This window comes from Heliconius melpomene, chromosome 21 (genome assembly GCF_056956725.1).
Source record: "Heliconius melpomene rosina isolate 202511_hmr_F chromosome 21, ASM5695672v1, whole genome shotgun sequence".
NCBI lineage: Eukaryota > Metazoa > Arthropoda > Insecta > Lepidoptera > Nymphalidae > Heliconius > Heliconius melpomene.
The window spans coordinates 2,851,000-2,874,511 of record NC_140409.1 but is presented as its reverse complement, the minus strand read 5'-3'; the positions used below and the strand labels follow the sequence as shown (position 1 = coordinate 2,874,511).

The following is a 23,512-nucleotide window of genomic DNA, read 5'->3' as shown; positions in this document are numbered from 1 at the left end:
AAATTAAAGGTAATGGTGACAATTAAAAAAAACCCCATTGTGAGATAGATATATTTTTATTAAAATTGATTAAAATTAAATTGAAAATTGTTTATACAAAAAAAGAGGTACATTGCTTTGTGTAGAACCTTGCGCTGGTCTTAATTCTATTTTCTTATTAAGCCTTACTAATAAAGAATAATACAATTTATGAATAATAAAATTTCACTGATTACATCAGATAAAAAGAAAATAGCTGCCGTTCAAATGATTTAGAGGATCTGCACAGAACGAACTTGCCTCGCTGAAGAGATCATTAACATTTTAGAAATTTGTCTAAAATTGAGTCTTAGTTGCGCCTATACAACGTTAAACATTTATTAAAAAAACCTAAACTTAACATAAATTCAATACACATATTAGTATTAAAACTGTTTTGTTGTTAGAATAATATAAGAACTATAAAGACATTTCCACTTCTACATAAAAATGTTATTTTTATATATTATACTTATATATTTTATATTATTTAAATTTCACAATCGGTGTATAAAATATTCAAGATTTTTTGTCTAATATTGCATTAATCTCACGCATGTGTATAATCTTGTGACAATTACATAAAATTATCATAAGTCAATTCCATTGAAGTAAACAAATTAACAGTAACAAATCTAAAAAATCCAAAAAAACTATATTTTGTGTTGAAATATAACAATAACATCTTATAAACGACAAACGTAAAAGGAATAATAGTGTATTAATTTTAATTATATTTTATTCTGTCTGAATACTGCCTAGAAATAATGTGCCCTATAGTGCCGTTAAGCTTGTATTTTATTTAAAAATGCTAAAATAAAATGTTTAATTATAAAAAAAATATATAACACCTGCGGAAAATAAAAAGTGAGAGTATAACGAAAATATTTAAATTAAAATGTACATAGTATATAAAAATCAATAAGTAAGTCACAATCAATGCAGTTTATTAAAAAGATAGTATCGATAAAACCGCCTTATTATTTAAACGTGACAATAAAATACAATATACGTTTCATAAAAAAAATTCCCCATGCACCAACGTACAAAAAATAAACATCATATAAGGACGGTCCACTTGTGATGTAATTTTAAAGAAAATATAAAAGGCTCTTAGCATATTCTATAAAAAAAAAATAATCTAAAGCTATATTTCATGTTTAAATGATAAAAGCTAAGTAATAATTTTATTTATATTTAATTTTAGGCATAGTTTATGATGACTTTACTTTTGAACATATTAAAGTAAACTATCATAAAGTGAATACTAATCTATGTATAGATAAAAACATAAGAGTAATTTAATCAAAAACTGTATATAATCTCGTTATAGTCGTGTATGTTAAGTAATACTGTTATAAAATTCAGAACCAATACTAAATATTTAACATAATCAAAAATATTTCACCGTATTAAATATTACACTTACGTATAATAATATAGCACGCATTTAGAAAGCGTTACATACTGTAAGCGACGCGTGAGTTAGCCAAAGTGCCGGTAATGATGACTTTACATAATAAATACTACAAATACATCTACCATATAGAAATTCTATTAACTATATTTGTAAAAAAAATACTCTATAATATAACAATCTAAATGTTCTCATAAAAATATTTTCTTACGATCCATATTTCCCTGTTAGCTTAAAGTGCAACATGTTTCCGTTTCATTTAGTTCTTTATAGCAGGCATGTTATGGATGTAGCATTTCGGATCTGGATACGGATATTGATATTAAAAGAATTACGAATAATTTCGGATCACGGATATAGGATCTATGAGAATTTGGTTTTTAAACAATGTGTTACTATTATTACTGATTGTTTTTGTTATATTTGTTGTTTATTTTCTCCTAGTAACAAATATTATTTTCATTTATCGCTTATAATGTGTTAAGCCAGTGTGTCGGCTCGGCCAGCCAAAGTAAAAAAATAAAAAAAATCATATCTCTTTTAGGGTAGGGTGGTATAAGATTGCGCGGGCGACGACAACGACGTGAAGTTCGCGACTAACCTCAGTCGTGTTTTGTTTGCCATTGGAACCGGTTTGCGCACCTAAGAAATAAATTTGATGCGGTGGAAAACACTAGAGATATGTAAGTATAAAGTTTTTAATGACATTTTATCTTATTTTTCGAAAAATTTTACTTGTTATCGTACTAAACAGATAAAGAATCGTAGCAGTTTGTAAATGTTTTTGCATTTTTATATTTTTTTATCAGCATTATTATTAATTTAATATTTTAGGTAACTTGTTATTTCTATTTTCTACTACAAATGAATATAATTTTGGTTGGTATTATTTCAGAATGTCAAGGAACGAAAGGAAAACAAACCGTCGGGTGTGTTCTGACGACACTATTAAAGAGGCTCGCAGTCTAATTGATAATGGCGAAAGCAAAAGATCCGTGGCCTTATCTTTGGGGATGGCAGATCTTTTCTTAGATTGGCTAACTCATTTCAAAGACCACGCAAAGTCGGCTAAGTAACAGCCCATCCTGCTAATTTTAGATAACTACGTCTCGCACTGCACATTAAAAGCTATTGAATTTTACCGTCAAAATAATATCATTGCATTGACAATACCATAGAAGAGATGGCTACTTAGCCATAAGACCGACTTTTGTGCATTTTGTATTTAATATGTATGTGTATGTTTATTTGTATTGTGGTGTACAAATAAAGTAATAATAATAATATATTGGGTTACTCCATAACATCCCTGCATTGTACACATAATAATTTACCCAAAATTTCTGTCTCTTACTTTTATTATATCTATGTTATATTTTATTGTACTTTATGTTATAACATGATCTAAAGCGTTTAATAGAGTGAGTAATATTGCGTCTTTATTTATTTTCTAATTACAAGGAAATATAGCAGTTAAAATGCAGATTAGCATAAAATTGTAGTACTTAGCACTTTTCTACACTTATTTTATACAATAAATTTACGATAATATACTGTTTTGGCATATCTAGCACACCGTTCATATACAATAGCAGGGATCTTGTGCATTTTGACTTGTTTCTCAGTTTAAATAGCTGTTAACATCATGCAAAATCCCCTAAAGCTTTATCATGGTGCTGACCTCTTACATGTCATGTATATTTATGTATGTACATGAAGAAAGAGAATTTTATTTCTCAAATATAATTCTGTGACACAAAGAACGGAAACAAATAATAAAATCGTCCTAGAAATTTATTATAGAATTATTTTAGTAGGTTTTTAATTCAAAAACTCAAAAATATGAATATTATTAATAGATAACTCATATTTTCCTATTTGTTGAAATTATTATAAAATTTGTAAATGATTTTGTTTATTTCATTAAATTTTAGAATTACATTTTAATATCTACGAGAAAAGTTAAATTACATGCAAGTTTCATTAATTAAAATCGCTACGTTTTAGCATCAATAAAATCTTCAGCAATAAACAAAAAATACAATTAAATGAAAAATATATACAATTAAATGATATTTCACTGGTAAAATGGTACAAAGATAATAATAATTTACATTTTTCTATGTCCATTAAATATACAATGTCATGTTATGTATAATTAAATATAAACAATATTATAATGTGAACCAATGTTTATTTGTGAAGGCTTTTCTACACGAGTATGTTAGAGGTATAGCTCAGCTAAGAGATTGTATTTGTTAGTGTAATCTCTATTAGAATACTATATCTACTAGAATATTATTTATAATTTCAGTAATCGACGCTAAAGAAGCCGTATCTCCTTTGCATCTTTAAAGCTATCTTGTTCTTTTATATAGTGTATGATAAAAGTAGCGAATAAAGCTCTGGCCTATATATTTTTGTTTGTAAATCTTTATAGTTCCAACAGAATATGATTGAACATACTTTGTCCGATATAAAAATCTCTGGTAAAACTTCAGGCAAAGTTTACAATGGAAAACTTATACCGAATTTAGCCGCCAACTCCGCTGCTAGCTGCATTTCGTCTCCTGAAAAAAACAGACATATATACATTATTTTTAATCACATAGTTAGACCCCATCGTGACAGGGTCACGTGGACGCTGTATCCCGGACACAGCAGGGTAGGCAGAGGGAACTTAGTGTTAAGACACTCCGTTACTATCGAACTCTGTTGTCCAGTTGCTGTCGAATTCTGGAGGCATTGCGTGTTGAGTGGCGGAACTCAACCCCGCTCTTTGCCTCGACACCGGAGCGTAGACATTTAAATATACATTTAAATAAATATTTCATTTCCTCGGTTGGGGATCGAACCCACACGCGTTACAGCCACATCCTTGTACCATTGCGCCACGACAGCCTCTCTAATAATAACTAGAAATGAAAATATTTTCATTTCTCCGCTCTGGAAGAAAACGCTTCAAAACGCGGAGTAAAGTTCCGCTACACCGTCTCGAAAATTAGGAAAAAAACAGTCTCGGAAAGTGGCGAAGGGATTATATTAACACTAGCCCCCTATGGCCCCCTATATTTGCAAAACACGGTAAGGCTGGTAAACAAGAAGATTAATATTTATTCCTTCTTACCTGTCTGCTGCCATTAAAGCGAGGTGAGCATCACGCTGTGCGGACACCTGAACTAGCTCAGCCACTGTAGCTGCTTGCTGCTCGGCTGAAGGAATTTTATAAGTAAATAATTAATACACGTTTATAAAATTTGCAAATGTAAAAATATAACCTATATAAAAATGTAACCTTTATAAAAATTTGAACGCAGCAAGATTGTTTCGTGGGCTTGTTGGAATCAGTTCAATGTTTCAATAAATCAATCGATCTCTATATTTTTATCGAGCCACGTCGAATTAGAATAGAATTTAATACAAATCTTTACATTATTTATAAGTGTATGAATAAAACAGATTTAAAATAAATAAATTTATAATTAAATTAAGCTTTATAATTAAAAAAACAATAAATATTAGCTATGCATCAGCAGCTATCAGCTTAGAAAAGTAAATAAAATACTAAATGTATATAACTAATGCGATGAAGAAGTCATGAAATATTGAATATGATACTACATGCAGATTACCTTGAAGTATTTCAGGTATTGTTATATTCAACAATTCCTTTTTAATATTTGAAGTTTAAATTAAATTGCAAATAAATTTATATCAAGTTTGGTCCGGCAATAAGTGGATGGATACCATAAAAAATGATTTAATATACTATCGTATGGGCCTATTATTTTTTAACTTTGCCACTCCATTACTTTTCCCATCACGTATAACTTTCGTAAACATAAATTTAAACAACCAAAAATCTAATTTTAAAAGAAAGTTAATAATAAACGACAGTTAGTGGCATACTATATGAGAATCATACTACAATACCGGAGAGGGGTCGTGTTAATCGTCGTTGTAGTCTCGCCACGCGTCGGTCGGCGGGCTCTCGCGATTCCTCCCTAGCGCGGCGTTGTGCCACGAGCCGGGCCCATCTTGCTTCGAACCACAGCTGCATCGCGTCTCGCTCGTCTTCGTCCCCAACACCTCCAGCATCCCCCGACCCCCCGTAATACCCCCCTTATATGATGGGAGTTATTGTTATGTTGGTGGCATAAGCTTACGATAAACTATTATTGCAAAACACCTAAACAGTACGTGTGAAATGAATATTAAATAATGGTTTTTTTTATTATGACAATGCTGCATGGATTGTTTTGATAAATTATTTTTTTATAATGATAATTAAATTGTGAAAGGTTATGTATTAAAATGCGAAAGAGCTCAATGGCAGAGACAAATGGAAAAGCTTCATAACAAATAAATTCATGCCGCAAAATGAAAACTAAAACGCAATACATATATAACTAAACCAGTGGCAATACTTTTATCCTATGGGCGTTCAAGTATTACGTAACGCAATTTGTGGGAGTGAATCAGATCAACACATCACCAGGGACAGGCCGTAAATTGTGAGGGCTCAAGGCTAGTCACTACTTTGGGCGACTTAGTAAAAGATAGTAAGTCACCAAGTGAAAACGTTTCCATATAATTATATAGATGTGTGATCGATCACATATACTTTGGATGAGTAATATGTGTGATATGGGATGTGTAATAATCAAGTAATCACACATCTATACAATATGACGCAGTCCTTTTCATTCTTTGATTATATTGTATGCTCTTTAAAAACAACAAAAAACTTTTAAAGAACACAAGGGGAGTGCTGAAAAAATCTACATTAGTATTAAGTAATACTTGAACGGATCTTTTATTAAGATCAAAATCAACATATTCATTCATTGTCTACTATTAAGCCATAATTTCATTTAAAAAAATCTATTCTACACTACCTGGTCTCGATCGCAATGGTGTAGATATATTAGGTGGAGTATAAATGGCGGGCGGTGGCGGTACAGGAGGCGCGTCTTGCAAAGCACCTGTGGACTTGTGGTCGTGACAGCCTTGACGCCGCTCCTGTTACATAATACAATCGTTTGTAGTTTAAGTATGTTAAAACTTATATCTATAAAGACTTTGGCATTCACTAACTCAAATAATTACCAGATCTACTTTACATGCTTAATACAATGTAGGAGAATTTCTTTGTGAAAATAATTGTTTAAATTAGTCAAATAATTTTCCCAAAAGTTTTTGTTACAATCAACTAAGTTCGTAATTTCAACAAAGTAAGAATAGTAAATTATTATACACATAAAAACATAGATAGAAAAATGCTGATCTATCTTGTAAAATATTAAATCAGTACTGCACTCGGTAATCGAAACTAATATCACATAACTTTAGCACAGAAAATTTATAGCATTTATTTTTAAATAACAAATAAATTAAAAAGATAGATAATAGAAGAAATAGTCATCCATAGACGATAAAGCTTTACATTTTTCGTAGAATAAATAACAAAGCCATTCAAACATGCAGAAAAATCAATAGCGCGCATATCATTTAGCAAACAAGATACTGAAAGGTAAAATAAAAAGCTAATACAATATATAAAGACAAAAATCCATCGTTCAGACTTGCCCTTACCGAGAGAAAGCAAAGACAACGAGCAACATCATAACTTACATTGGATCTGGATGACTTAAAAAAATGCGAAAATCTATAAAATCTGCAGTTATATGAAATATCATAAATAGTGACTTTCATGAAAATAAAATATACTGTCAAAATGATCGGTTTAATGATGAGTTGTTTGTGACCAATTAATTTAAAAGGTAAATTGAATTTTTTTTTCATATTCGAATAAAATCATTTTAATTTTGGAAAGACAAGGAGGATCGGAAGATATGTCACAGATTCAATGATACGAATATAAACGATACAAGTGGAAGGTACGTCGAGAGTCGTAACGGTGTAACTGTCAACTGTCCAATGCAGAGAGTATATGCAGGATAGGTCATAAGTCGTCACGGTGTAACAGTGTGAACTCAGTCACAGATTCAAAATACTAAAACTATGATCCAATGCAGAAGGAAGAAGCGGAGTCGTAACTCGTAACGGTGTAACGGTGTGACTGAGCGAGACAAGACAACGTACAGTTAGCGGATGATGTGCGAGAGAGATGGACACAGCATGCGACTCACGAGTTCACGATACTGTATTTGATATGCTTTGCTTACGTGCGTCGTCAGGTCCGGCTCCGAGACACACTGAAAATTTAACTAGTTTTAGTCTACTCTGGGTGTCCTTAATGTGAATATATGTGACCTAAGCGATCTATATAATGGGCCAAATATGGACACCCACCCCAAATTTCACAACCACCATTATTTACAATATTCACAATTTTATGTACTCATGTAAACTTTATGTCAGCACAACTAAGGGCCTTCCTTTAGCAAAGTATGACAAACACATTCATGTAAAATGCAATGCGACTTTGCGTGTTTCAGATGAGATGTTATTTTTCATACTGTTTGTGCACATTCGTTTCGTATATATTGCATTTATTGTATAATAATGGATTTTAAATGCTTTGGAAATGCTATGGCTATTAGTATAACATAAAATTACCTTTTGTCGGGGTCCCAATCGTCTGTTGAAGTAATTTGAAATGCTCCTCATAATACCTTTCCGTCTCCTCCCGTGCGTGAGGTCGGGGTCGGAGAAAGAGGGCGCGACGGGCAGAGCGGCGAGGGGCGGCGGCGGCGGCGACGGGGGTGGCAGCGGGGGTACGGGGGGCGACACGGGAGGCGGTGGCACCGGCGGGGGCACGGCGCTCAGCGGGGACGGCCTGCTTCTACGAGGGCACTTCTTGTTAGCCCGCTGCCCGTTACTACCGAGCCTCTCCAGTACTAAACGCCGCACTACTTCAGTCTGTTCCTCACGTTCTTTTTTTATTTCATGCACTTTTTCAATAGTATCACGTCTAGAAGAGCGGCTCGTTGTGGAAACGGAATCAGAACTGAAATGATAAGTACTGAAGTCTGTATTTTGAGGTACGGACACCGACAGCGGAATGTTCGGTCTATTGAATGTCTCACTGGCTGATCTACAAATAGCCGGTGCGTATAGTCTAATACTGCAAGAATTCGTAAATGATATAGGCTTATTTAAATTGCTATAAGTTAAACTACTTTGTGACTTAGATTTTTCAGAAGCTAAAGGAGGAGAAATATCTTCTAATGATGTTTCATTTTCTAATTTGTCGTCATCTATTTTATCAAGTTTACTCTCATTTTCATCTTCTAACGGTGGTGATGTGTCGGATACACTCGTAGATTCCCGTTTTAGATCTATGTCAGCATCGAAATCCATACTGCTGAGTTCTGAAACTTTTATTAGAGAATCTTCTTTTCGATCGCTGCTTGTATTAGATTTATCAAGAACATCATTTTGTGGCGTTTCGACATGAGACACAGATTTTTTGCTTTCGCCTTTTGAAACACTTTCTGTTTTAGAATCTTGATCGTCAATAAACTTTATTACATCAGATAAATCGCTTGGTTTTTCATCTTCTGCTTGGACCACTTCATTAGGCCTCGTAGTAGTTTCTGAAAAAGTTCTTTCAATAAAATTCATAGATCTATCGTTGGTGGGAAAATAAGGATCATAGTCGTTGTCCATTAATTCCATAAAACCTTCATTTCTAGGAGTTGTAGGAGTTTCTATAAAAGGATCTTGATCACCTTCATCTGCAAACTCGAAGTGTTCTAAAGCATTTGAAAAAACAATTGGTTCAGGGCTGGTTCTCCCACAGACATGAGATGCTATTGCAGATATATTTTTCGTTTCATGCACCAATTTCGGTCCACTAAGGCTTCTAGGATTTTTGCTTCTCTTTCTATCGTCTCTGTCTTCGAAATCGTCTAATACAGCACTCTCTGCTGCCCAATCGGACAATTCCGTTTCAGTTAAAGCTAAGGTGGTGGCGTCCCTACAAGATTCTGAAGACTCAGAGTCCGCTGCCAGCACAGTAGGGCCTGTCGTTGTAGCCGTACCTGAAGCCTTTTCGTCATTGTCATCTAGACCATTACTTATAATAGTTAAACTATCTAACTGTATCAGTTCGCCGCCCTCGTCGTGAACTTCCACTCTGGGCACAGGCTTATTGGGTATTGTTTCAGTGTGCGACGAGTCCTCCTCTGAAAGGGAATCCAATTCTATATCCGGCTCCTTTTTTTCTTCCTTTATGGGCTCTCGCCAATCACTTTTGCAAAGTGGTGAATCTCCTTTAGTTAACAAGTCTACGGGTGCATCACTGCATAGATTTTTAATGATATCTGGCATCGGTTGAAATTTATTTTCCTCTGTAATTTGGAAGGTAACAATGGGTTTTTGAGGTTGAGCGGGTGCTGGGTTCAATAGTTTCTGTATTTCCGTAATATTAGATCGGAAGGCTTCTAACTTCGTGTCTAGTTGTGACGTCGAGTCTGACTTTCTGACGGACGGCGGTGAAGGTTCACCAAGAAGATATTTTCTCTTTAGTTCTAATGCTCTCTTGGTGGCTAGACCGCCGGCTGATCGTGTTCTACTAAGGGGATACTCGGGGGGTGCATGGGGCGGGGGAGCGGGGGGTGTGGCCTCAGTCACTAAGATGGCAGGCGGGGAGGTGGGGCAAGCTGGAGTACATTCCTCTCTTGCAAATTCGCTGTCAGTTGACACTTCTGTCGCTGATGATACTTCCTCATCACTACTCTCACTTTCCTCCTCCGACTCCACCTGTACATGTAGAGCACTAGCTTATTATATTTGTTTATTTAAAATTAACATATTAATTTAATAGTTCTGACTTTTTTAACATAAGAAAACTTAAGTTTACAAACGGAAGGTGCGCACGCACGAACCACACACTAACTTACCGCGTACAATATTTTTTTCTTTTAAAAGTTCTAACCCTAACATATAATAAAAATAATATTAATAGTTAGTCAATATCACACACAACATCGACATAAAATTTGTAGTTAATAAAATTAGTTTTCTAGTTTCTAAATAAAAAAAAACAGAAACAAATATTTATTTGCCTATTAAATAATTAATATTTATAATAAGCGAAAACAGCAACAACTAAAATGTATTAAAACGGAAGTTAGTGTGGGCATAACACTCTTACCTCTCTCCGCCGCCTGTGTTAACTGCGATATGTATTTATGTGGTACATGCTTCCATTTTAATGTCGATTTTTACTAACTTAAGACAATGTTATAATCAAAATGAATTAGTACGATATTGCTCGTATCAAATGTATTCTAATATTTGCTTTTAAATACAACAAGTAGTCTATTTGAATAAAGAATATTTTGAATTTGAATTTGAATGTACGCAAGAGTTTTTTTTTTTAATATAATTTTTTATACTTCACTATTTATTTTCAAATAATAAAAAAATATATATGTTTTAATCTAAGAATTCTAATTCCTCCATAGTATTAGCTATAAATAAAACAAACAAATAAATTAAAATAGTTATAGTATGAAAATAGATTTATAGTATGAAAAAATCACAGTAAAGTAGTGAACCCAACAAAAAATAACATGTAATACTTTTAGTTAATTAGGACAAAATAATCGAGAAATCTCTACAAGATAATATTGCATTATAGTGTTTTAAAATTTGTGTGATAAATATTTATATAGTATTTCTAATACACTAAATGCATGCACATATATATATTATATAAGGGGCCGTCTATAAATTACGTCACACGAATTCTGTCATTTATTTATCTCTTGCCCCTTCCTGGTCACAGCTGGGCACATTCGTGACACTATCTATTCCAGATCTAGTGTGACGTCAGTCAATCGTCCTTAGTTCAGTTCCGAAATTTTAATATATTATTTTTAAAAATATCACTAAACTTACCCTGCCTCCCCCCTCTACTAACATGCAACGTAATGTACAGAAACTGCCATAAAACATATATAGTAAATAAATAAAAATAAACTAATAATAAAGACAAAATGAGATGAGTAAACGAAAAGTACGGCGGCGGTAGAGAGCGTCAGCGCACCTCCCAACGGCCATTGTCCAACATGTGTACTATGCGACGACGCAGCTTTGTACCTCGCTGCTGTCGGTCGGTGGTCGCGCGTCTACGGGCACTTCACGGCGTCGAGCTTCGCGCGCTGCCCGCATACGAGAACAGGACTCGTTGCCCGATGATTCTGCACCTGGAAATGGATGTATGTTTTAATAGTACGGTATAGAACATTGAAGTTATCTATGGACGGCTGCGTAATTTGATTTCTTTTCTTACTTTTGTTTATTTTGAAGTGAACCTAGTTCAAAAACTTAGGAAATCCTAATTCAGGGCGACGGCGATTCGTGGACAATACTGTGCATAGTTGTTTACTAGGTGGGTACGAGTATAACTTTTTAACAACGCACGTAAGGCTTTTCTAGTCCTCTTTACTATAAGAAATCTTTTACTTGTATAAAGTCTATGTAATATAATTAAATAATATAATATATATTGAAATGATAAATATATATTTAAAATATAAATATATATTTATTATTTAGTTTTTGTATTATTTATTATTTTTGTTATTTTAGATATTAATATAATTTACATATATATATTTATGCTAATATTAAAAATACAAATATAAAATGTTGCTTCTAAAGAATAGTCAAAACCTAACAAAAAGTTTTTTCTCTCATCATAATCGAAAAATTTAAATGATAATCAAATTAAAATGATATCGCGTCAGTATAATTGTAAAAACTAAATCACATCAGTCGCAGAGGGTTAAATTCCTTGATATAAAATAGAACATAGAAGTCAAAGAAAGAGCTTCATTGACAATATGTCATATCCTGGGCGACAAAAGATATCCATTGTGCATAGAAAAAAAGGTCAATAGGAAACCTATAAGAAAAAAAAAGATTAAACAATTATCAAAATTATTACATCCACTCCATGCGTGTTTTAATCCAGACCAACCAATATTCGTCACAAATATTGGCCAAATGGTGAAATATTTGTATTTAATTGTTTAATGATTTTTTTTTTTTTTTTCGCTTCTGGCAACCCCGGTGCTAACAGCTGATTCCGACTGAGAATTTTAATTTAATGTAATTTAATTCAATTTGAAGCCCATTTCCACAATAATTGCTAAATTTAATTAAGCAAATAGTGTTACTTACGTAATTATAATAGTTTTTATGTTTTAAATAGATATTATTGTGAATTGTAAAGTGTTCTTTGTGTAAGTGACTGGTAGTGTGCCGGCATAATATTTAAGTATATTTTACTGTAAGTACGCGTTTTTATCATTGTTTTTAATTATTAGGTGCTATAGAAACCATATAACGTTGATTTAATTGTGGTTTACTTGCGTAAATTAGTAGTTAAAGCTTAATTTTCCGTCGTGCATAAACTACCCGTTATTTGCATATAATCCAAATCCTTAACGTTACTCAAAAAATACTTTACTCAAAATGATGACTCGCAGAGCACTATCTCGTCAGGAGGAGTCCAAACTCCAACTGACTTTACAAGAATTAAAAAACACTAAGGATTTGTGTGCCCAATTACAGTGTGAAAGGCAAGATAATGAAATAGAACTTTTACAGTTATTAGACAATAACACTAGGCTTAAGAAAGAAATGACTGCTATACACATAGAATTAACAACAATTGTAAAGGAACGGGATACTCTCAAAGATTTAGTAGATAAGTTTGACCGGTGCAGCAATGAATATGAGCAGGCCCTTATTAGGATAACTACCTTGGAGCAGGAGCTGCGAGAGGCTCACACACTCATTACTAAGTTACAGGAGGATGCTCAGAATGCTACCGTGTTACATAATATTAGCTTGTATAATGAGTTAGTTGAGAGTGCCCCGCAGTTGGTTTCTCCTGTGTTGGACAGACATAGTCACTCAATTATTGATCTCACCAAGAATGACACATCATTATTCAATCTTAAAAAAGGATCAAGTCTGCCTCACTGCAGTAGAAACAAACTAAAAAAATACATAAAAATCAATAAGTTTATTGTCAAAACTAAAAAATTAGTAAAACAACATAGTTATATGTCCAAGTGTGCAAAATTAAGTAAGGACAAATTGGAACTATATGATGATTTAGAAATGTGCACAAAAAAACTAGATAAGTGTAGGTTAAATTATGAAGCTGATACACAAGCACTACAAAGTGAAATTAATTATTTAAAAGACTCCCTTGATATACTCAATAAAAAGTATGTCAATTCATTGAACGAAATACAAGAGTATTCCAAGGCGATGGACAATCTTATTACACTGTCCACAAATAATACTGAACGTTTTGATTCTTTAATCAACAATCACTCTTGTGATTGTGCCCGTTCATCACAGCAATCGCCTGCAAGTACTCCGGTGTGTGTCCCCTTGACCGACCCCTTGTGTGACAGCCTTCATAATAATAGTAGTAGTAGGTTCAGGTCACAGCAGTCATTTGGTGCATCAATTCATGAACCTAGTTCATTAGTTAATGCACAAAACATAGTTTTATTTAGTGATGATATTGGAAGGAATATGGGTTCAATTTTGAATTCTTGTTTACCGGGACAGTCAGCTGTTAGTTTTTGTTATCCGTCAGCATCCTTTGAAGTTCTCATGCAAAGAAGTTTAAGTTATAAATTTAATAAGTGTGACAAACTTGTCACACTTATTATTCAAGTAATAGGGGAAATTTAAACAAACAACAGTTAAATTACTATTGTGAGTCATTATTAAACTTAGATATAAGTAAAATAATTTTGTTTACATTTCCTTATTGTAAAAATCAGCCAGAAGCGGAAAATAATTACAGATATAAGCTAAACTCTACTCTGCACACCATAAGCACATATAATGACAAATTACATTTAATTGACACTAACAAAATAGTTAGTAAAACTTTATTTCTGACTCAAAGTAAATATTATTTTGGTCATAGGTTTAAGAGACAGATAGCTTCTGTGCTATCCTATTATTTTGACTTATCAGCCAAGAACTTGGCTACTACTTCAACTGCTTCTATTGAGCAGACTGACATTCCAATTTATTCTGACATTATGTCTAATAATTTACACTCTGTTGACATTTCTCAACATTTAAATTAATTTCTAAGACAACAGAGGTAGAAACCTCTAGCTCTAATTTATTATTAAATTCCAAAAATTTGATCCAGCCAGCTTTACAATTAAATTACAATAATAACGCACATTGCACATCATCACAATATCCATGCAAAAATAATAATAAAAATGTTAAGTCCATTAGATTAGTTCATCAGAACATCTGTTGCTTGACGGGGGGCAAGCATCTAGAGCTGGAATTATTCATGAACTCGGAGGAAATTAGTATTTTGTGTATTACTGAACATTGGTTAAAGGTGAACCAGCTCATGTTTAATTTCAGAAACCACCGGGTAGGAAGCTCATTCTGCAGAATCAACACAATACACGGGGGGTCTCTTATAATATTAAACAAGAACCTTAAGTTCAAGGAACGGAAAGATATTGTGTCCCTTTCTGTAGAATGTTCTATCGAATTAGCGTGTGTTCAATTAGAGCAATTCATTGTTATATGTGTATACAGACCTCCCTCTGCCAATTTAAATTTATTTTTAGAAGTAATGGATGAGGCCTTAAGCAAACTTACCAAGTCGGGTAAGCCTTTGTTAGTGTGTGGGGACTTTAATGTTAATATTTTGGAAAGTTTAAGTCCCACCTTTAATTTATTAAGTCTTTTTAAGTCACACAATTTACTTAATTTATTTATGGAGCCAACCAGAATAACTCCTACGTCCGAGCAGTCTATAAAATGGGTCCACGGGAGTCACTAAGGAATAAATTCAAAGACTTTAACATCCTCACACTACACTCCCAATATATTTACGACAACTTAGTATATGTGCATAAGAATATTAATAAATTTAATAAAAACAGGGACCTCCATCAATATAATTTAAGAAATAGAAATAAGCTTGCTGTGCCCTTCTCTAGGCTCCATAAAGTGTCTCACTCATTCGTAGGTCAAAGTATACACTTTTATAACAAACTTCCAAACGACGTGGTTAATTTATCACTGAACAAATTTAAAAAAGTGGTAAAGCACAGGCTCTGCCAAAAAGCTTATTACTCTGTTAAAGATTATGTTCGCGATAAAGATGTTTGGAAATGAGTTGCTCTATTTCTAAGTTAAAATTGTTAATTGTGATCTATAACAAATGTTGGCATTTAAAAAGAGTGGCCATGAGTTTCTTTGCCTGTATCTTCTCATGAGCTCAACCATTTGAACGGGCTTTTTTGAAGTCAAAATTGCACATTTTTTTTTTGGTTATTTTGTTTTGCATTTTTTTATCTTTTATGACATGTCCAAGTGAATGTTAAGCATTTTTATGGAATAAAGATATTTTGACTTTGACTTTGACTTTGACTTTAATACTGATCGATGATTGTTTATAAGGCACACTGATGCATTTCGGCACGTCCGCACGTTGGCTGAGGTTGGACCATACTAAAATCGAATAAGAACACAGTTCTCCGTGCTCGCATTTTTTGCCGTTTTTTAGACTGTAATCCTTCATCTAGGGTATAATTGATCGAAGAGTTAGTGCAACAATAATGCTACAATACTTAAAGGAGAGTAGAAGTCAATATAAAAAACGAGCAGCCTTAAAAAACGAAGAAGAAATAATAAAATATAAAGTGTTTAGTGTGTTACAAATCTCATTATCCTCTAGACTTACAAAAAGATCCGTGTATACAATATTACAATACAAACATATTATGATAACTTAGTGAAAATCATCACTAAAAGCTGACATGCCGCGCGAAGCACTCACATAATAGTCGGTATCAAATCAAAAATTATGTCAGAACAAACTTTATCCTTACTGAAAAGAAGACAAGAGCTTCAAACAAAAAACAAAGTATAAAACCCGAGTAATGAAAAACAAACTCGCAGCTCTTTACACATTAGCAAGCAAATATATAAAAAACAATTATATCTATCCACAAACATCTAAAGCTAACAGGAAGCACAAAAAAGCTTACAAAGAGCTTAGGTCGAATAAAACCTGGATTGATGGTTTTAATCGTAACGGTATAAGATCATACAATCGAAGAGGCTTAAACTCAATTGCAACTGATTTTTATTAGAGCCTATACCGTGAACGAGCGCCCTTGTGAGCTATAGCATCGGGTGATGCTAATGAGATGAGACTTAATATTCAACTCTTTTATTGCATATTTTATATTATTAGCTGCAACTTACCATCATCAGAATAATCATCATAGCCGAAAGAATCATCAGAGAAATAAAGATGAGAATGTGTAGGTCTTGGCTCACTGATGGCCGGTTCTGGCGAATGTTCCGCTTCGTTGTCGCTGTCACCGGCGTCCGTGTATTCATCTGAGCTGGATTCTTCTTCGTCACTGGGCAATATCATTTTAAGTTAAACTCAGGACCTCCGTTTTTTGAAGTCGATTAAAATATCAATACCTTCACTAAAAGAGTAATAAGTGTTTTTTGAAAACCGTATCAAAATCATGGAACATAAACACACATGAATACAACTCAAACGGTTCCTCAAAATAAAATCGAAAATATATTTTATTAAATTAGGCCATGACTAGGTATTTTGAATTATCAAAATACAAAGAAGCTTCAGTATTGTCGGCCCTACAGAAAGTTACCACAGAATCCATAGCAAAAGCAGTTCCTTTTAAAATATAATTTCTTAATCTGTCTACTTAATAATCTGTAATTCAAACTATAAAAACTCAAAAGAAAATCTTTATGGTAACGTCATTATTCATAACACATTAACAACACAGCTATAATCAGCAGAACTAAAACACATAATATTGTTGAGTTTCTTGCCGGCTCTTCTCAGCAGAACTGCCTTCCAAACCGGTGGTAGCTTTTTGTTCATATGTTCATTCGACGATTCAAAAGTGCTTATAATAAGTTTATTTGAATAAAGAATATTTTGAATTTGAATTTGAAAACAAGCAGACATACCTAAGTCCACCAGCACATGAAGTCTCCGAAGCTAAGAAGTTTCTATCAGTCCATTCGTCCTCGTCAATTTCTCTCGCACCTCCATCCGATAGCTCGAGGCTGATTCTCTCAGGAGTTGGCGGAGGTGCGTCAGAGCGGACCGGGACCAAGGAACTGGACACTATCGCATCTGGCACTGAGACGCCGGGGTGACGGAGACACACTAATTTACTGCCGTAACGCTCCATTGTGTAGCTCCTACATATGAAAATAACAAATAAATATAAAAAAGAGTAATATATTTTCATGTAAAAGAATTATTATTGTACCTTATAATCGAGCAGGTCGTATAGTAAGTATCTTTAGAAGTAAGTTTTAATTGAATTGCTTTTTTATTATTAAATTTAGATTGTTTTTCTTCGGTCTTCCGTTTAAAGGTATACATAAAATCGAGCCAAAAAAAATAATAAACAAAACAAAGGCGACAGTTATCAGCATGATTTCATCATGCCTGAATGCATTGAATGACGAATATCTCCAAATTGAGTGGAAAATGTGGAACTTACTATCTTATCTCTTGCTTACTCTACTATCTACGGAACACAGCATGAAACCAAAAAAGAAATTAAAATACCCACCCGGGCCTCAATACGGCCTTACAGACAGCGCACCGGAAGCACGCGCGGTGCAAGTGCAGCCCGTCAGCCGTCACGCCCTCCGCCGCAAACACGCGCGTGCCGCACGCCGCGCACTGCATGCCCGCCGACGACGGACCGCGCCACGGCTTTTTGTACTTTAACATATAAATACTTGTTAGAGAATAATCATTAAAGCTACTTGTATTGACTGATGATTCCTCCGTTCCTCATATCATCTATTAAATTGAATAGAGAGAGTAGCTTTACTTCTACGTGAGCTTTCAACTGTCCGCATACATATATATACACTATTATCATATTCACAATATTGTTGTTTTGGTTATTATATGTATAATTTTTTTAATATTGTATTAATTTCTCTGTCACAGTTTTTGAAAATGTTTCTTTAGTTCCTTAAATTTAATTATTGAATATGTGTTTAATATTAGTTTGCTTGTGCGATTATCACACAATTTAAGTCGTTTTGTCGTATACAACATTTTAAAATAATAACTATTATTATTTATTAATACTATTGTTACTCAGTGGTATCCGTCCCACTTTAAGCACAATAGTTGAGTTCGATCCATGTTCAGGGGTATAAATTGTTTTCAATTCTCTTAGTGTCGTGTTTATATATTTAAGATGGCAAAGAAATGGGCATTTTGACTACTCTTTTATAATCTAATATCATATTTAAAAGTTCAATAGACACTATTTGAAAAAATAAATATATCATATTATTAGCATAGCTATGTAAATTGTAACTTACCTCCTCTTTAGAGGTTGCTTTATCAGTTTCTTCGTTCGGTTCTTCTTTTTTAACAAATTTCGTTGCTAAATTAGCTACCTGTATAATACATTAAAAAAATGTTACTTATAAGCATATTTTTAAGACATATAAATAAAACCTAAAGAAGAATAATCTAAACTTGACCTTTTTGGTTCCATGAACAGGTCTTCCAGAATCTCTAAATTTTTGATCGTATTTGTGAAGAGTTTCGTCTATTTCACCCCACTTTTCTTCGTTCGAATCGCCTTCTTTGAGCCTACGCTGACGGCCTAAGAACTGTAGAGACAAAAACCATATGTTACAAATTACACTGCATCACCAATAACTATATAATGAGATAGGGATCAGAGTGTGATCGCCCACTGATAGTTATTGCTCCTCATTTATGGAAAAGATAGCCTGTTATCGACTTTGAATCACTCTAATCCGGCAACTAGTCACTAGAATATTCTGTGATCAATTTTTAGTAACTTTAAATTTAACAGATAAACAACATTCACAAAAAAAAACTTTAATTAACTAGATTTTAATAAACATATGCATATATATTTCTTTTGACAATAAATTTAAAATTGTTAAGTGGGCAAAAGCTGTATGATTTATTTTATATAATTATCATTTTTAATTGTAATATTTAACTTTTCGTGACCATTATTAGGGGATACATAATTCAATAAAATATAACTAACTTGCTCACGATCCCATTTGGGCACCTTCTCTGCAGTCTTAGGCTCGGGACGTCCTAGTTTATTTTCCATGATTTTTCGTTCGATCTCCTTCACATTCCAATCATCTCGTTCTATTTTCCCCACTGATCTCATTAAATCCTTAGGTTTCGAAGCTTTCGGGGCTACTGAAGGAGTGTTAGTGTTCGCCAGTTCAGCGGCAAGGCGCGCCACGCGAGCCCCGCCCCCTACGTTGCGACCGGCACTACCGACGATTCTGCCCTCTTCCTGTATATTAACGATAACAATTAAATTATATGCAATATAATACTAGTTTAAGTAGCACTACACAAAATTAAGTACAATATCGCAAATCAAAACTTTGTATTGAAATTTGTAATTATAAGAAAAAGGAAAACATAACACGGGTTAGTGTGTAGAAATTAATTTAATTATTGAATCTTTTTTCATAAAATAAGAATTTATCAATATAGAAATTGGTGACACTCAAGTGAGTTATTGCTAATCATGCACACACGGTAAGTATTAGATTGAATATATTTTTTCAATATAAAACGATTTCAGATATATTTCTGTATATTTATTTTTATCAGAAAACGTATATTTCATTGAGTGTATAGGTAATATGTATTAACAACAGTGCAACGTGATATATCGCAGGCAGGGACCTGGCAGGCCTGCCATCACCCACACTCGTAGATACATATAAAAGTATTGTTAGTTTCCATGCAATGTGCACACACAAGCACAAGCCGCTCACGTAGTGCTGCAATTTGCGCTCTAGCTTCTTAACGCGCTCGTCGAATAGCGGGGCACTGGCACGGTACTGCTGCAGCCCGTAATCGTTCTCTAAATCCGCTGAAGGAGTCACCTCCAACCGAGGCTCACCAGCTAGCATTTGTAAGCTTTTCTCAAATCGTTGCTTCATAATTTCGCGGGCCGCTTTCCGTCTGCCGAAGTTTTTAGGTCGTTTGGCTTCGGCAGTTTTCTTCTTCATCATATCAGATACTCGTTGCATTCTAAATGCCATATCACCGGAATTCCGTCTTTGCGTCGAGTGTTCTGGGCTTCGTCGCTGTTTGGACACACCATCCATTAGATCAGCAACGCGTTGCCTGCGTAGAGCGAGTTCCGGATTTCCGATTGAATCACGTAGCTTTGACCGATCTGGGCTTGGAGTGTCGCACCTCTTCCCTTCTATAATGTTCGCCATGCGTTGCCAACGTAATGCCATTTCGGGATTATCGGCTAACCTTGTACGCACTGAAACTGACTCGGGGCTCGGTGTGTGACGCGTGTGACCCTCGAATAGTTGTGCGATACGCTTAGTATTATATGCAGCTTCGGTAGAACCTATCGAATTAGATCTACCGTAGAGCGTCACTTCTGGACTCTGCGAGAATCTCTTTCTCTGTAAATCAATCACTTCCGACAACCTCCTCGTTGGTAGAGATGGTGTTTCCGTCGAAGAAGAACGAACCATTTTGTCATGCTTACCGCTACCCGTCGATGGGGATCTTGATTTATTTTTTTTGTTTGAAGTATTACCTACCAAAGTGACGTCAGTGTCTTCGGAATTGTCAAATATGTCTGAGAAATCAATTATCTTTATCGTATCCGCATCTAAACCTTTCAGCTTACGATTTGTTTTAGTAGATTTCTTGTTAATTTGATCAACATGAAAGAAACTCGCCACTTTCGCTTTGTCCTCATTGTTATTTTTTCCCTTGATTATAGTTTTTGTTGTACCTAGTAGAAGTTGGGTTAAAGAATCTCTTATCATAGCAGGATCTGGAGAGTCTTCGGGGTCTAACAAAGTAATTATTTGTTCTTGTAACTCCCTTTGTTTATCGGCGTGTTGTCCATCATTTGAGATAGCGTCGTGGCCTTCAATAAGTCGAGCTAACTGTGTAATATCGTTAAGATCTAATTTTCCTATCTTTTTTCGTATATATTCAGCGGAATCGTTACTTACTTGTTGTGTGCGAACGGAACGACGTTTTTTTCTGTGGCTCGAATGTGATTTGTCAGCATCTGCAGCGTCTAAAACCAAATCATATCCAGAATTATATTTGTTTTTACTTTTAAATTATTCATAATAATCTCTACTTTAATTAGGATTAGCCTCAAATAATATAATATATAGGTACCTTATTCAATGTAATGAATACTCACTTGCATAAACAGAAACTGAGTGATCGTTTATGTGTCTCATACTCTTTTCTGTTTGCTGACTTTGCTTGATCTGAAAGTAAATAATAATTATAAGTATACTTATATAAAAAAATACCATAATTTAGGATATAAAATTTCTATTACCTGATCAAATATTTCAGATTTGTGATTAATATGAGGCACTTCACCTTTAAAAGCATAATACACGCGCAATAGATATGAACGTAATTTTGCTTCAGGTATATCACGCGTGGGTCCATTTGCTGCTACCGGCGCTATGCCTATAAGAAAAATATTACATATAATTCGCCTTCTTTTATAAAAGAATACAAAACACAGTTGGTGTAAATGTATACGTCATGGTCGCGGCTCTTAATTGAGAGAAAATTTTGTATTTAAAAAGTTTCAATTTCTTGGTTTCCTATGACAAACACGGCAGCGTTCACTTCTTTACATTGTAAATAGAATATATTTAGAATGTGAAATCAATAAAGAAATTGATAAATGTTAAAATGAAAAAAAAATCTCCAATACTAAACAAAGTATTAATATTACCGAACTCCTGTTGCAATATTTGATAAACGGTCCTAGGTGAGGTCTCAGGAGGTAACAAATCTGGTCTATATCTCTTGAGTAGTTCAGATAGCGCGGCTGGTCCCGTAGCCGCTCTAAGACCAGGCTCGGAGTGCCCTACCCACGCGATGAGCGCTTCTTCCGATATTTCTGGCTCTAAAATAAATAATATCAATGATATATAAAAAGTAACGACGCTATAGACCATTTATAATTATTTTTCTCTTTTAATAAATCTTGGTATACAACAAAATAGCTAGATACAACAAAATATAACACTTTTATTTTAATGACTCGATCTAAAGAATACAAAGAATACAGAACGTACCGACGACAAAAACCAGATGAAAAGTTCTTATATTACTGTAGTATATAAGAAATCTATACAATATATAAATAATATTAGTGAAACCTTTCAACAGGTAAATAATTATTGTGTACTCGATAATTGTATAGCTCATATCATTAAGTACTCTGTACCTACCATGCACACAATGTCATATCGCATGAAGGGATAAAGTATGAAGAAGAAAAAAAACGACCAAAAGAAAAACAATAAAAACCTCTTCGTCGTTTCTTAGTTAGAGGCGCGTCCAGAGGCAAAGGCTCGTCCGAGTCGTAGAAAGATGTGACACGGTGGGGCGTGACGGCCGCGCGGTTCAGGGTCGGGTAGCGCGTGCCCGGCTCCAGAGTGTACGCGCCGAAGTCGCGGTGGAGATTCTCTGGTGTGGTTTGAGCTGTCGTAGGACACAATATACATAACGTTTTTTTAATAATTATTAGAGGCCAGTCGTGATGCTTGTGCCAACACGCGTGCGACTGTAAACGGAATATGGAATACGGATTGTGGTTCTGATTCACATTCAAGTAAATTAATATTTAATATTTTCTTCTCATCGCTCTGGTAAAAGCAAAGTGTTGAGTTCCGACACTTAACACGCAACGACGTCAGAATTCGGCAGAAAGTGGGAAATGCAAATGTCTTAATGGGAATGGAGAGTCTTAACAGTAGGTTTCAAGATTCCTTGTGCCTACCCTGCGATGTGCGAAATATTATTACTATAAAAGTAATAGTTTTGAATTATATAGGAATGAGTCCTCTCAGAGGAATTAATTACATTAATTCACAATACGTTAAAAAATAGCTATCACAATGTGTTAAAAATAGGTTCTCATTCCCTTTCCTGCTTTGTGAAACAAATGTGAATTTAAATAATACTAT

The 23,512-nt window shown here is 34.1% G+C and overlaps 1 protein-coding gene across 8 annotated transcripts in view; it reads right to left on the bottom strand.

The window, feature by feature from the left end:
- Positions 1-37: 37 nt before the first annotated feature.
- Positions 38-23,512, bottom strand: part of Mical (Molecule interacting with CasL) — a 32,447-nt gene continuing 8,972 nt past the window's right edge. Inside the window, exons 10-27 of one of the 8 annotated variants that reach the window (XM_085206765.1) lie at positions 22,854-23,027; positions 22,273-22,446; positions 21,862-21,998; positions 21,718-21,787; positions 20,303-21,585; positions 19,546-19,809; positions 19,001-19,132; positions 18,836-18,913; positions 18,064-18,218; positions 17,447-17,683; positions 16,697-16,857; positions 11,510-11,616; positions 8,018-10,165; positions 7,588-7,653; positions 6,334-6,457; positions 5,369-5,557; positions 4,563-4,647; positions 38-4,005 (exon numbers count right to left, since the gene is read on the bottom strand). In XM_085206765.1, coding sequence (XP_085062891.1) covers positions 3,969-4,005; positions 4,563-4,647; positions 5,369-5,557; positions 6,334-6,457; positions 7,588-7,653; positions 8,018-10,165; positions 11,510-11,616; positions 16,697-16,857; positions 17,447-17,683; positions 18,064-18,218; positions 18,836-18,913; positions 19,001-19,132; positions 19,546-19,809; positions 20,303-21,585; positions 21,718-21,787; positions 21,862-21,998; positions 22,273-22,446; positions 22,854-23,027 — 5,621 coding nt within the window. In that variant the 3' untranslated portion in view covers positions 38-3,968. Of the gene's footprint in view, positions 4,006-4,562; positions 4,648-5,368; positions 5,558-6,333; positions 6,458-7,540; positions 7,654-8,017; positions 10,166-11,509; positions 11,617-16,696; positions 16,858-17,446; positions 17,684-18,063; positions 18,219-18,835; positions 18,914-19,000; positions 19,133-19,545; positions 19,810-20,302; positions 21,586-21,717; positions 21,788-21,861; positions 21,999-22,272; positions 22,447-22,853; positions 23,028-23,512 lie in introns of those variants that run through there. The other 7 variants (XM_085206766.1, XM_085206773.1, XM_085206768.1 and 4 more) reach the window with 7 other exon arrangements.